We start from the raw sequence: 14,498 nt of genomic DNA, 5'->3' as shown, positions 1-14,498 counted from the left end.
AACATTCATAACTGAAATTAAAGCACCACTTTTTGGCATAGACAATGGCAAAGAAAAAAGCTCTTAGGTACATACTTACTAAAAGACATGTCTAGATTAACAGATTATAGGGTATGTACAACAATAATTTAAGAAGGTCACTACTCCTTTTCGTGTCTAATATGACTCTCGATCTAGAGCCTCAGCTGATTGAATTGCGTATCTCATTGACCATACCAATAAAACTTGGCTGTATAGTTGATGTTGATGGCCATACACAGAGAGATTCAGGTCGTGTGCAGTCAGCCGTCAGGCGCGATCAGCCGTGGCGCGCACCTGTTTTGTCACCCGCCCTCCACCGGGATACCGCCATCTTGAAAATTATTCATTAGTTACAAAATTAATATTTTGCAGCTGCCGGCGAATCACCAAAGCTATATGTAGCATAAATGCATCTGCATTTAGACTGCAAGTTGAAGCAATCTCCTTTATCCAATTTATATTTTAATATCTGACGGGCCCTGTAAAGCAAAGAATGTCGAATGTTAGTTAATTTAATACAGACTCTAGGTTTACTTACACTGAGCTAATTATAGATAAACTGTAACGTCATTGACCTTCGCGAAAGTTTAAAGATAATCTGCATAATAAAGATCGAGCGATATCAATATACTCATAAAGACAGCATACCCATAATTTTGCACACATACCTACCAGCATCTTGATTGATCGCTTTAGCGCGAGACGAATCACTTTCTCCGAACCTGACTCGAGTTTTACTTTTTGTTCATTATGTTACATTAGTAAGATAACATTCGTTAATTTCTTGCTATCGGCGAGTAATCGAAAGAAATGAGATTGTGGATTGGGTTCCGTTGGCGTCGTAATTGCAATGCGGTGCGGTGTTTGTTCGCCGCTCAGTCTGTGTTGCGCCGCCGTGGAGGGCACGCCGCAGCCCGCTGTCAGTCAGACATGACAAAAAAAGCCAAGTAAAAAGTTGACGTTGACCTTGGTTCGCGTGTGTCCCATGGAAGATGAGCGAGGAACAGGAGCAGCCGGACTCGTTCAACTCCTGGGAGCTGAACGGGCTCAACTCCTTGGACCTGTGGGACTACACGGTGGAACTGGAGTGTCTGCAGGGGACCGAAGGTTAGTTGCGCAAGGCTGTGTGAGAGGCATTTACTGGCCGTTGCCCACGAAACGCCTTCAATTGTACCGTAAACCGGGGTGACTTTCAAATGCAGGGGCGACTTCGATATTTCAGTTTTTCAGCCGTTACATATTTTTATTCGGATTTTTTAGTAGTAGGTAAACAAGTATGTATAATAATCTAACTTGTTACGTACATGAACAGTTCGAGAAAATAATGAATAATGATAATTTAGTGGCAGTTTTAAAACTATCAAAGTATCCCCAAAATTTCCTAAAGTCACCTCGTTTTACGGTACCATGAAATTGTTCCACTGCGTTGGATATTATGGCTGATTCTTTCAACGGTGAATAAATTAGGGCCTTATCTCGTGGTCGGTTCTAGAATATTGCTTGAATTTGAGCCTAGTGTTTGTTTCAGCAAGTTTGAGCCGCATAATACCATAGTTGATAGTGAATAACACCCATATAAAAACTTTGCTTTTGGATTAGATTGATCTATACAAGTATGTCCCCAGGAATATTCAGGTAAATATTAGATTGGCTTGGCTGAAGCGTCGAGATTATAATCGTCCTTAGCTTACCTACTGTGTAAAACTACCATAATACTTCATGTGCTCATTAAAGTTTGCCACGTTTGGTTTTACACGATAATAATAGACAGTTTTGTTTTGTCTCAGCCACTTTTACCAGCAAAACGAGGTCTCTTCTATTGGTTTAATTGCATTTGTTAGGTTTAATTGAACATCCCGTATGGCCCTGTGCCGGGGCGTTAAGCAGTTAAGTGGCCTCATCTAAATTTGTATTCAGATATACATTATGTACCTATTCATAGCTCAAGTACATATTATAAGTATGTACTTATCTATTATCATAATAGGCACCTATCTGAGGCAATTCTTTTGTGAGTTACTCTCTCTCGCTCTCTTGCCATTCGTTATATTGGTAATTCATAATAATATAATGATGTGGTAGATACCTACGCTAAAAGATACGTCCAATATCATTTTTTATTGCATTTTTGTGGTGAAACTAGCCAGTCTTTATAGACCTTGTTCTATATTCTATGCAGATTTGTGATTCGGTACCAAAACCGAGGTTTTCTAGTTTGTCTTAAACCTACGATTACCGACTTGGTTGTTCTACCACCATTGCTAATATTTATAAAATCTATTATGTATCGCTTATCAGTAGATAAGAAACACAAAGCAGTTTATCAATTAGGTAGATACAAATCTATATGCCTTTGGATAAGTCGTTGCACTCCATATCATTCTTACGTTGAGGGCATTGTATTTATTTTAAGTAGGTAGGTAATAATTATTTTCAGTAACCTATGTCTTCACTAATTTGCATACAAACGAATGAAGTCAGACGAAACCCGTAGGTATGTTCTCCGTCTTTAAAAAAAACACGTGGCACAATCGTATTTTACACACAAAGTCTCATCTCAGTCATAACATAAAAAAGCAAATCTGTAATTAGGTAAATATCATAACATAAAGTTGAAATGGCAAAAACCGTACAGTGGCAGTTTGTCAGTGTGATTACATACAAATTACATGCTAGCTCCATTATTGTGGCTTCCGTATATCGAACGAGTTGTTCTAAACGCTCAAAAAATAATCTATTATAAATACAAGCTTTTCAGTAATAAATCTGAATAGCTATTTGTATGGAATTTAATAATTTCTTTGTTTCACGGCACAGTTACGTGCATAACGGCGCGACTGCAATTTGGTAAGGATTGAGATTGCGCTACAAACTAGCTATTTAATTTGACTACTAATTGTACCTACAGTTAAAATATTCGAAACAAGCATTAGGCATACTTTTGTGAAGTCGGGGTATGGGTATTGTAACATACCGAACCGACTGTTTTTTATCATTATGGTAGGTAGCATTACTTAATTAGTTTCTCTAATGATAATAACGAAACTAATACTTAAGTACCTATAGTAACGGCACCAGTCATGGGACATTTAAGAGGAAATTTGGAGTATTTGTGATATTTCCCTGATACATGTAAAAGTTCTACCGCTTAGCTTGTTAAAAGATGAATATCCTATCCTTCTCTCATGTTTCAGGCGTGTTGTATCAAAGATACTGCAGTTAGTTTCCACATAATTAATAAATTAAAAGTATGTTTTTTTTCTCCAGTCATGGACACCAAAGCTCCAGTAATGGAACCCCGGTAATGGACGTGGATCCAGTAATGGGCCCCCTATAATGGGCATACCCTATCAGTATAAGATATTGGAATAGGGAATAAGTTTTAGTCATTTTTGTCACCCGATTGCATTGTCATCCGATTTGCATACGTATCCAAAATTTCAACTCAATCGGAAATCCGAAAGTGGCTCAAATGCCATTTCCAAGATTTGAACCACACTAACTAATACAGGGTGGATTTTCTTTTTGGGTCAGTGAGGGCAGCTACCAGATCCCGTGCTGCTACGAGAAAACGGTCTTAGAAGACCTTCCCTCGATTTCAAATGAATGAAGATTGGCTTTTACAGATTTTGGAAAAAACATACAGGGTGCGAGGAAAAGGTAATTTTTGACAAACTTTTTTTTTTGATGCCAATCGATCCCATTCCTATTGAGGATCAAAAGCTTGTATGGAACAAAAAAAAATTCCGGCTAGAAAAGCCACAAATCGAGGAAAACATTTGCCATACAATTTGTATGAAAATGAAAACTTATATTTTTCACATGCTATTTTTGTATGCCAATCGATTCCATTCCTATCCAGTATCAATAGTTTTTTTGGGGTCAAAATTAAATTTCACATTTTCTCCATAGTAAATGTACCTATGGAAAAAGTTTTTATTAATTTGTGGCTTTTTAGTACATTATCGTAAGTTGACCCCAAAGAAACTATTGATACTAGATAAAAAGCGGCCAAGTGCGAGTCGGACTCGCCCATGAAGGGTTCCGTATTTAGGCGATTTATGACGTATAAAAAAAAAACTACTTACTAGATCTCGTTCAAACCAATTTTCGGTGGAAGTTTACATGGTAATGTACATCATATATTTTTTTTAGTTTTATCATTCTCTTATTTTAGAAGTTACAGGGGGGGGGGGACACACATTTTACCACTTTGGAAGTGCCTCTCGCGCAAACTATTCAGTTTAGAAAAAAATGATATTAGAAACCTCAATATCATTTTTGAAGACCTATCCATAGATACCCCACACGTATGGGTTTGATGAAAAAAAATTTTTTGAGTTTCAGTTCGAAGTATGGGAAACCCCAAAAAAATTTTTTTTTTTCTATTTTTGTGAGAAAATCTTAATGCGGTTCACAGAATACATCTACTTACCAAGTTTCAACAGTATAGTTCTTATAGTTTCGGAGAAAAGTGGCTGTGACATACGGACGGACAGACAGACGGACAGACGGACAGACAGACAGACATGACGAATCTATAAGGGTTCCGTTTTTTGCCATTTGGCTACGGAACCCTAAAAATGGAATCAATTGGCATAGAAAAATAGCATGTGAAAAATAAAAGTTTTAATTTTCATACAAATTGTATGGGAAAAGTTTTCCTCGATTTGTGGCTTTTCTAGCCGGAAATTTTTTTTTAGTTCCATACAAGCTTTTGATCCTCAATAGGAATGGGATCGATTGGCATCAAAAAAAAAGATTGTCAAAAATTACCTTTTTCTCGCACCCTGTATGTTTTTTCCGAAATCTGTAAAAGCCAATCTTCATTAATTTGAAATCGAGGGAAGGTTTTCTAAGACCGTTTTCTCGTCGCAGCACGGGATCTGGTAGCTGCCCTCACTGACCCAAAAAGAAAATCCACCCTGTATACAAACTAACAGGGCAAGTTAAATAAAATTTTGTAAAAACGATATTAATTTATCCGAAGTCCGAGAAGACCTCCTGACATAGTTCGTACGAGTAACTACATTATACTTCTGTATTGTTTAAACATGAAATTACGCCATGGCAAGCATCATTATGTAAATTATCCCATCATAGGAGGTATGCAGTTTTACAGCTCCTATAATGGGATTGGGCAAAATACCACTATTTTTTATACATCTCTAGAGTCACAACATAATGTGTTGTATACCTTATCTCATGGTAAATGCAATTAACAAAACACATTCTAGTTTACACCAAGTAATCATTAATTACAATTTAATATATGAACTCACCTCTCTTAGCGAAGTTGTTAAGAATTCTTACTGGTTATTTTTTCCAGTGACACGACAACTTTTGGGTTGGCGCCAATTTCTTAAAAATTAACCGAAATTAATAAAAAGTCAAACTTAAACAGCTCTATGACTCTTATTTATGGTAAAATGTTGCCAGTGTTTATAAACTACTTTTACATACTTATTTTAGAGGATTTGTGGTTTTATGTCCCATTACCGGTTCCACGTCCATTATAGGGTCCTTTACGTTACTTGTTTATTAAGGCCTGCTCTATTTGTTAACGAACATAATGAGTATAATGACAGTTAAATAATATTAATTAGCGTGATAATGATAACTCTAAAGCTTATTAATAATAATACCTATGTTCTGTGTCTAAGCACACTCGTTAGCGTTGTAAGTTGTTAGCTAAAAAGGTACGTACTACTAATGTTTACTGCAAGATAATTAATATTTTAATGTAGGAGGAATAACATTAACTAGTGAAATAATATTTTCAGTGTTTATAACATGCGTCTCTGCCTTATAGCAGTAGGTAGAAAAATGGTTGATAATGACATATACCTACAAATTAGTACATTTGGTAAAAAAATAGCCTCCGTCGTACTACGTACTACTTAACTTGTTACATACGAGACACTTTAATTGAATTGCACATTGTTTTCAGTTGCACATGATTCACATATATTTCGCGATTGCCACAGAAGTATTATTATTAGGAATTATAATGACTTCCTAATCACGTTATTAAACATAGCCATTTTCATGAACCACAGGTACATAAGTTGTTTACTGCAAATTAACTTCATTAGGCAACTGTAACGAATTCGAGCAATCACGTGTCACCAATAAAGGATTATAACAAAAAGACATCAACGTGCTACTGTTTAATGAATAAGAAGTGCGTTGGTGTCTTTTGTACTATATTTTTATCGACTGAGATACTTACACCTTATTTCGTTTAATTAGGTATTTAGGTTTTATAGTAAAAAGAGTATTATTTTAGTGGACTCGTAGAACAGTATGGTATACAATGGTGATATGGGTGTATAATTTTAAGGTACCTACCAACGTTTTAGATTCTTTTTTTATTTAGGTTCGGATTGTACTTTCAATACTCGTATAACTACATTTTTAAGAGAACAAAATACACAGGCATATAATTATGGAACAATGTTAAAGACGTTTCTTATGATTCAGGTGCTACGGTCCATACAAATACAATATACATTGTATACTATAAGGGTACAATTAGACCGGCAGCGCATCCGAATCATTAGACCAGCCTCGCCTGAGAAGCTAGAAAGTTATCATACTAACCTCCATAATATAGGTAGCCATAGAAACTGCCGCATTGTATGCTACAACACAGATCCGCGTATTTGAAAGTTACTTCGCAGATTTAAGCACATACCATGATAGGAATAATTTTATGTTTGATCCCACAATTTTGAGTAATGGATGAAAGTTGAATTATTTTGGCGTACACTAGCTTCAATAATAGGTAGGTACCTACAATAAGCCTCCAAAAACAAAAATAATTCTACAACTTCTTCCTAGAATGCTGACCTGGGTTTAGGATAACGTTTGTGTTGACCATTTATACATAGTATATACATACGTAATATCTATCAAAAGTAATTAGTTTTTCTACAAATTGGCCATAGGTAACGTTTCTACTACTTAGAAGCGCTGGTGACCTAGCGGTAAGAGCGTGCGACTTGCAATCCGGAGGTCGCGGGTTCAAACCCCGGCTCGTACCAATGAGTTTTTAGAAAAATACGAATGTACGAAATATCATTTGATATTTACCAGTCGCTTTTCGGTGAAAGAAAACATCGTGAGGAAACCGGACTAATCCAAATAAGGCCTAATTTTCCCTCTGGGTTGGAAGGTCAGATGGCAGTCGCTTTCGTAAAAACTAGTGGCCATGGCCACGCCAATTCCTGGGATTAGCTGCCGAGCAGGATGCAGGCTCCCATGAGCCGTGGCAAAATGCCGGGACAACGCGAGGAAGATGATGAGGTAACGTTTCTACTTAGTTGATTAAACAATTATAAAAATATATTTAAAACGGAGCTTCATACATATAAAGCATTTCCGTAACTTAGAAATCGTACTGTAAATCAGGAAGTTTAAATAAATGTTTCTTATCTGATTGCGTTGGTGCATATGCATAGCTAATGCTCGTAATAAAACTGCATATTGATGGATTCATCATGCATAACAGACACGTTTGTTTAGTAGACTGGCCGACAGACGTACAGGTAATAATTATGCGTTTAAATTTTTAGTGTCTGTTGTATAATTAAATTAATTAATGTTTTTAAATATTAGTCGTTTGACAAGCACTTTGATTTAAATTTGTAAACATTAAGACGAAACAGGAGCTGAGATTTAAATATTTTAGGTATATATACCCGTCTCGCTAACGGAAGCGGCTCCTAAAACTAGTGCGATAAGGACAAGGCGAAAAATCCTGCGTAAAATTCTCAAAATCGAGGTTCCGTACTCGACTGTTTCCTCCTCCAAAACTTAACCAATCGTAACCAAATTTGGAAATCTAAATGATTATGAAATTATCTGTGTCGGACCGCTTTGCTTTTTTGGCTAATTGATATCAGTTCTGAATACCACGTCTCTCATCGCGGCATAGTCAATTAGGCCATTTTGGCCATGTTTGAAGGGCTTATATCAAAGGGTTTATATCAAAAAAAAAACGGTCCGACACAGATATTGACAATATTAATCTGTGTTGAAAAAATCATTGCTCTAGCTTCAAAACCCACGGAGGAAACAGTCGAGTACGTTTGTATGGAGAAATGACCACTCCTGTTGGCTCTTAAGTAATCGAGTTTTCCATAGGTAAACATAGGAACTTCACCTTTGTCACATTGTATTTAAGTTCAAGTCACATTGTAACATTGTAGTTACACGTAAGTAAACCGCTTGAGCAGAGAGAATAACAATAACAATATTTTTATTGACAATAAAAGTTTAACAAAATTAAATGTATATTCTAACACTAAGTTACTGGTTCAAGATCACACGTGTTTTTTGTTAATATAACTCCTCTGCGTAACGTAGGTAGTGAAAGCAGATATAAAATTATGTGTACCGATCCAGACATCTAAATTAATAACACGTAAAGAATGTTCTTATATCTTTAAAAATAATGAGAATTTATTGTAGGCACATATTGCGCTACTTAAATTTACAAATGTTAGGCATAGCTTGCCCGCTTGCCGTCATAAACTGCAAATTGCTGATTTTTGGAGCGCAAGATATTTCCTTATACAAACTTACCTAACATCCGTTCTTAAAACTTTATTGGGTATGTACCATTGCCCGCCATAGATATATGTATGTATAGCAGAGGGTTTTACCACCAACATCGAAAAATAGAAAGGCTTTTGGGTGGTAGGCCCTCTGGTTACCGACTGGCTTATAAAATCGCGTTGTTTCAATATAATATAATTGCATAGCACATGTATAGTGCTTTTCTCAAACATGCAATGAAATAAAAAAATACACCACTAAAAAAAAACAAATTTATAATCTTTATAATAGAAATCCAACTTCACAACAAAAGTTTTTTAATTTTCCTTCCAATCCCGCCATAATTGTTTTTTTTTACGGAAGTCGTCCGTATTTCGCGTGTGTAGTGTTCGAATAGACCTTATTAGGGCCATTATACACAATCTGATAATAAGAATCTCAATTTCTATAAATAAAATAAATGCAGAGGATTTTAAATATTGTCTATGGTCTCTGGTGACTTACGTATAGACAAAATTTTAAATTTATTCATCAACACATTGAATCATACAGATTCGTATTCTTAATATCAGTACGTTCGTGTATAACAGGCGTTAATACGGATATTTTGGTCCGATAACCATTCATTCACTAAAAAAAATATATATATATAATTCGGCTGTTTAGCCTGTTCATGGACACAGACCCCATGTTTACATTAGAATTTAAAAAAAATTACTTCCCGGCCTAGGCCTTCAATTTCGTATGAAATTCCTTTACAGTTCTCTGGAGTCGCTCCGCCCTAAACGTGATACTTCGAAGCCTGATATAACGCCCGGAGCGACGACATTTCATTGCATGTTTGGGAAAAATATCATTGCGCTAGACACGACGCCTTGAAAACAAAACAGCGTATAGTGCGTTTACGGAATTTTAGGCGTAATTGGGAAGCGTTAGGGTTGAATTTAGTTAATAGTTTTCGCCTTTAGTTTTAAGTTGCGATTATCCGTGCTTCATCTGACTGTTGTAACCCGGGGCCTCGACTGCACTGGGGTTTTATTACAATCGCTTACCGAGTCGAAAGCTTAAGCGAACAAGTGCAAATACGCTTTCCGATTAATTGTTATGGACCTCGAGGTTCGAGTTACACTGGTTTTGAACCAATAAGCCTCGGTAAGCAGTGAAGATACCTCTTTAATGCTATTCCAATATAATTCGTTGTCTCAAGCATGTCTTTCACTGGCATGTTGGAGTCGCTCTCACCTTATTTATGCCGATTCGACATACCTTTTGAATCAGACTGGGTGGGCCTTGCAGTAGAGCATAGTCCGAATATTCTACGTTACTCGTACTTCAAATTTGTTGAGTAAATTTCATAGATCACGAGAGCTCTTGGGGGTCTAACGAATGAATCCCCATGCTCATATGGAGATAGCAGACTCTACATTTCATGTGTCGGCAAAGCAAATGTTTACCGGGGTTAACCGGTTAAACCTGGAGTTACCATGGTTACCAGTACAATTTGACACTGGGTTAAATGGTTTAACAGCGTAACCCCGGGTTAGTGGGATGGTGCAAGTGGCCCTTAAGATGCATTATACCCAAGCTAAAATTACCCTTTCACACCACCTATTCGGAAAAGAGCTTTTTCTTCCCTGCTAGGATCCCTCCTAGCAGGGAGGAAAAGTGGCATTTTTCCTCCCTGCTGGGAGGGATCAAAGTAACACTTTTCTGTTCTAGCACACTATTTTTACATTTTTTTGCGCATTATTTTTTTAGCTTAAATAATCTGTTCAACAGATCAGATCAGATTGTGTCAATACTAAGATATTTTATTTTCCTCATAGTTGATGTGAAAATGATTTCGTCTTGGGCGTTAACACTTAAATCCCTCATTACGCTCAGGATTCTACTTTAGAATCCATCGCTTCATTCAGGATTCAATGTATGCCCTTGACGGAAATATATCATTTTGATCCCTTGTATTTACCACCAGTCAGACTAATTGCGCTTATTTTTCAACATTGTTGTATTCGATAAAGGTTTTAACTCTTTTTTTTTTGCGTTGTTTCAGACTTGCAGCTCGCGGCAGAGCTCGGCAAGACCTTGTTGGAGAGGAACAAGGAGCTTGAGACCGCACTGCGACAGCACCAGAATGTTATCGAGGACCAGACGCAGGAGATCGAAGTAACACTTATTTTTTTAAATACTGGATTATTTTATTTCTAACTAGCGACCCGCCCCGGCTTCGCACGGGTTAACAAATTTTATACATACTTAAACCTTCCTCTTGAATCACTCTATCTATTTAAAAAAAACCGTCATATCCCGTTGCGTAGTTTTAAAGATCTAAGCATACATAGGGACAGACAGACAGTGGGAAGCGACTTTGTTTTATACTATTTAGTGATTTATTTATTCTATCCAACCTAAAAGTTAAACAAAAGGCTAACGTGACAATAAGTTATATAATATTTTTTTAACTTCACTTTTTACCCGACTCCGGCAAGGGTTATCTTATGAATTATGATTTAATATGTGGTTATGTTTGTGTCGTCTTTTATCGTATCGTCTGAACTACTAAGCCGATTTTGATGAGATGTCATACCTAAGCCTAGTTTAGAGACGTTTATGTGACGTGGTGGTCATAGGCTACAGCAGGGGTCACCAAATGGCGGACCGCGGTCCGCATCCGGACCGCTGACCTATTTTTTTGTTGCTTATTTAATAAACTCAAGGAGAAACAGACCGTGTTGGTCATTTTATTTTAAGAACCGGACCCCTGAAGAAACTAATTGGTGACCCCTGGGCTACAGTTAAAACCGTATTTGAATGTGTTACCGGCTTTTTAAAATCTTGTTACCAAACTAAGTAGGTACCTACATCATCCAGCCTATTATGGATAGCTTTATCCATCTTTATCCACGTGATAAAATAACTGTCACTGTTTAACACCGTGGGAAAGAAAGTGACGGACACCGTTTTATCACGCTGTCACGTAGACAAGAACGACCATCATATCCGTACATATTTGTACAACTATTGCTTAAAAGATTGTACTACGTACTACGCCGCGGAGACTATGTATAATAAACGACGATGGCTATTTAGTTTTTACGCCACGCGTAGACGTTACGTAAATGAGTTAGAGCCCGAGGACAGCGGCTTACGTTTATTACCCAGTAATTACTCTAAGCCGGCGTTTTGAAACAAACAAACAAGCATTCGATCCTCGTTTCCAACATGGCTGGATTATTTTAACTGCAAGATGTAAAAAAAACCTAGTATTTTTGCGACTCATGGTGAACCATCAGTTAGCCACAGTCTAGTGAAGGTTTAATTTAACACAGCTTCGTACTTAATTCTCATTTATTAGGCAATAATAAAAGGGCAATTTAAAAAGGTTTAGAGGTTACAACGATTACTTTATAGGTACTTGGTCAAGCAGATCTTGTCAGTAGAAAAAGGCGGCAAATTTGAAAAATGTAGGCGCGAAGGGATATCGTCCCATAGAAAATTTAAATTTCGCGCCTTTTTTTACTGACAAGTTTTGCTTGACCAGCTATAAGGTAACCTAAATTGTAGTATAGATTTAGACTAAAAGAATATTCACGTGCTGGCTGGTACAAATTTTGGACCAATTACGGAAGAACTTTGAATTAACGTTGAAAGAACTTTATATCACAACAAAAAAGAAATTTTCCCTGACTTAATGAGAAAATTATATACGAGAGTACTTCTCTAATTGAAATTTTTATAACCCCGACAAAAATACGACAACGCCTTTTAGTGAGTTAAAACCTAATATCTAAGTCACCTAAGTGCCATCGCTATCAATGTTACTTTTTAGGGTTCCGTACCCAAAGGGTAAAAACGGGACCCTATTACTAAGACTCCGCTGTCCATCCGTCCGTCCGTCCGTCCGTCCGTCTGTCACCAGGCTGTATCTCACGAACCGTGATAGCTAGACAGTTGAAATTTTCACAGATGATGTATTTCTGTTGCCGCTATAACAACAAATACTAAAAACAGAATAAAATAAAGATTTATGTGGGGCTCCCATACAACAAACGTGATTTTTGACCGAAGTTAAGCAACGTCGGGCGGGGTCAGTACTTGGATGGGTGACCGTTTTTTTGCTTGTTTTGCTCTATTTTTTGTTATGGTGCGGAACCCTCCGTGCGCGAGTCCAACTCGTACGTGGCCGGTTTTTTTTTCGAAAACCACAACTAAATCAGACAAGCCGTCAATCTTGCACCCATGGCACCTACATTTATAAGTTAGTGGATATTAATAATTACGTGTTAATAATTTCAGTACTTAACAAAACAAACGGTCGCCCTGCGCGAGGTGAACGACTCAAGACTGAGAATCTACGAGCAGCTCGAGGTCAGCATCCAGGACCTAGAACGCGCCAACCACCGCCTCGCCGTCGACCACGCCGGCGATAAGAAACACATTAAGACGTGAGTCACACGATAATACACTCTAAAATCTTTACAATAAGCATTATAAAGGCCTGCGCAAACCGGTGGAGCGCAGCGCAGATCAGGGAGGTAAAATCCCCCGCGATACCGCGAGCGCGGTGGCGGCTGGCGCACCAGGGAGCACTTCGGCGCAGGCCGGGGGATGCCGCGGCATGCCGCCGCGTGTAATCTATCACAAGGGATTAGTGACGTAGTGTGTACGAGTTCTCCCCCGTCGTCCCGGCGCTACTCCGGCGCACTCGGGAGGCCTCGGCGCATGGCGGGGGATGCCGCAGCATGCCGGCGCTTAGCGTGCTCCTCGATGCCGCGGAGTAACAATCCTCCGTGATGCTCCGAGGTCGGTCTCAAAGCATTTAAATTTATGCCTGAAGGTAATTGAAATAGGGAAGAAAATACATTGATAATTTTAAAGTGATCTGCGCTGTGCTCCGCCGGTTTGCGCAGGCCCGTCAACTCCCACGTGTGTGACGTCACCATAAGCGTTCTGGCTCAAATTTGAGCCCTTGGGATCTGACAGGTTAATGCAACTGATTCCTTACAAGCTAAAGAAGTCCAAGCGATTAACAACTCTAAAGTTTACACAATACATTTCAAAATTATAGGCACGACACGCAAGCTACCGTTATAAGTTGCTTTGTTTTTCTGCATTGAACACATTTCTCGCAATTATTTATGAATGCACATTAATCTCCTACACTCTACAGCATTAGTCTCGGCTTAGCGGAGAAACAAACGACTGTTGTGACACACCCACTTCCTATCATTACAGGTTGTGCGCGAACATCGAAACGCTCGAAGGGAAATGCGAGGACCTACAAAAGACTGTCGACGACCTTAACGCCCAACTGGAGATAGCGAGGCGGCGCGCGGAACGGAAGCCAGAGAGCACTGAAAAACCCAAAGAAAAAGAAATCAAACCAGAACAGACGCCAAACTCGAAAAAAATTGAAGCGAGTAGCACGCCTGTAAAAACCATCGCTCCCCTCCCAGAACTGACTAAGGAAGACGAGGATCTGCTTAGGTTAAGCGATGAGTTGCGAGAAAGTAAAGTTGCCTTCGCACAAGAGCAGAGACGAGTTACAGAGCTCGAGGAGCAGTTAGCGTCTATAGTGCAGGAGAACAACAGATTGCAAGATCAGTTGAGGAATTGGAACCTGAACAATGAGGAGCCCAAGTCGATGCACGAGGAATTCGCGATCTTGGAAGAAGTCAGGTATGAGTTAAAATCTTTCTGGGACTTTTGTGAATCCACGACCCGAGTGAATCCTTTACATCAGTATTTCTAAGCTTAGTCTGCACCGACGTGACGACAAGAGAGTGTGGCAGCGATAAACGACATGTCATATTTTCATAAGTAGGTTTTGTTACGTTTATGGCAGCGCTGGCTTCACTTTGTCTCTAGCATTTCAATGCAGGCTTGGCGAAGACAGATTTTACTAGTGTTTCAAA

The 14,498-nt window shown here is 38.4% G+C and overlaps 1 protein-coding gene across 3 annotated transcripts in view; it reads left to right on the top strand.

Annotated features, from left to right (window-relative positions):
• Positions 1–14,498, top strand: part of LOC134648935 (cerebellar degeneration-related protein 2-like) — a 98,152-nt gene that overhangs the window by 79,560 nt on the left and 4,094 nt on the right. For 2 of the 3 annotated variants that reach the window (XM_063503576.1, XM_063503575.1), the window contains exons 2-4: positions 10,637–10,749; positions 12,880–13,028; positions 13,819–14,262. In XM_063503576.1, the coding sequence (XP_063359646.1) occupies positions 10,637–10,749; positions 12,880–13,028; positions 13,819–14,262 (706 nt within the window). Of the gene's footprint in view, positions 1–908; positions 1,129–10,636; positions 10,750–12,879; positions 13,029–13,818; positions 14,263–14,498 lie in introns of those variants that run through there. The other variant, XM_063503574.1, reaches the window with a different exon arrangement.

This window comes from Cydia amplana, chromosome 6 (genome assembly GCF_948474715.1).
Source record: "Cydia amplana chromosome 6, ilCydAmpl1.1, whole genome shotgun sequence".
NCBI classification, from domain to species: Eukaryota; Metazoa; Arthropoda; class Insecta; order Lepidoptera; family Tortricidae; genus Cydia; species Cydia amplana.
The sequence above is the reverse complement of the archived record's forward strand: the minus strand, read 5'-3'. Positions and strand labels throughout refer to the sequence as shown.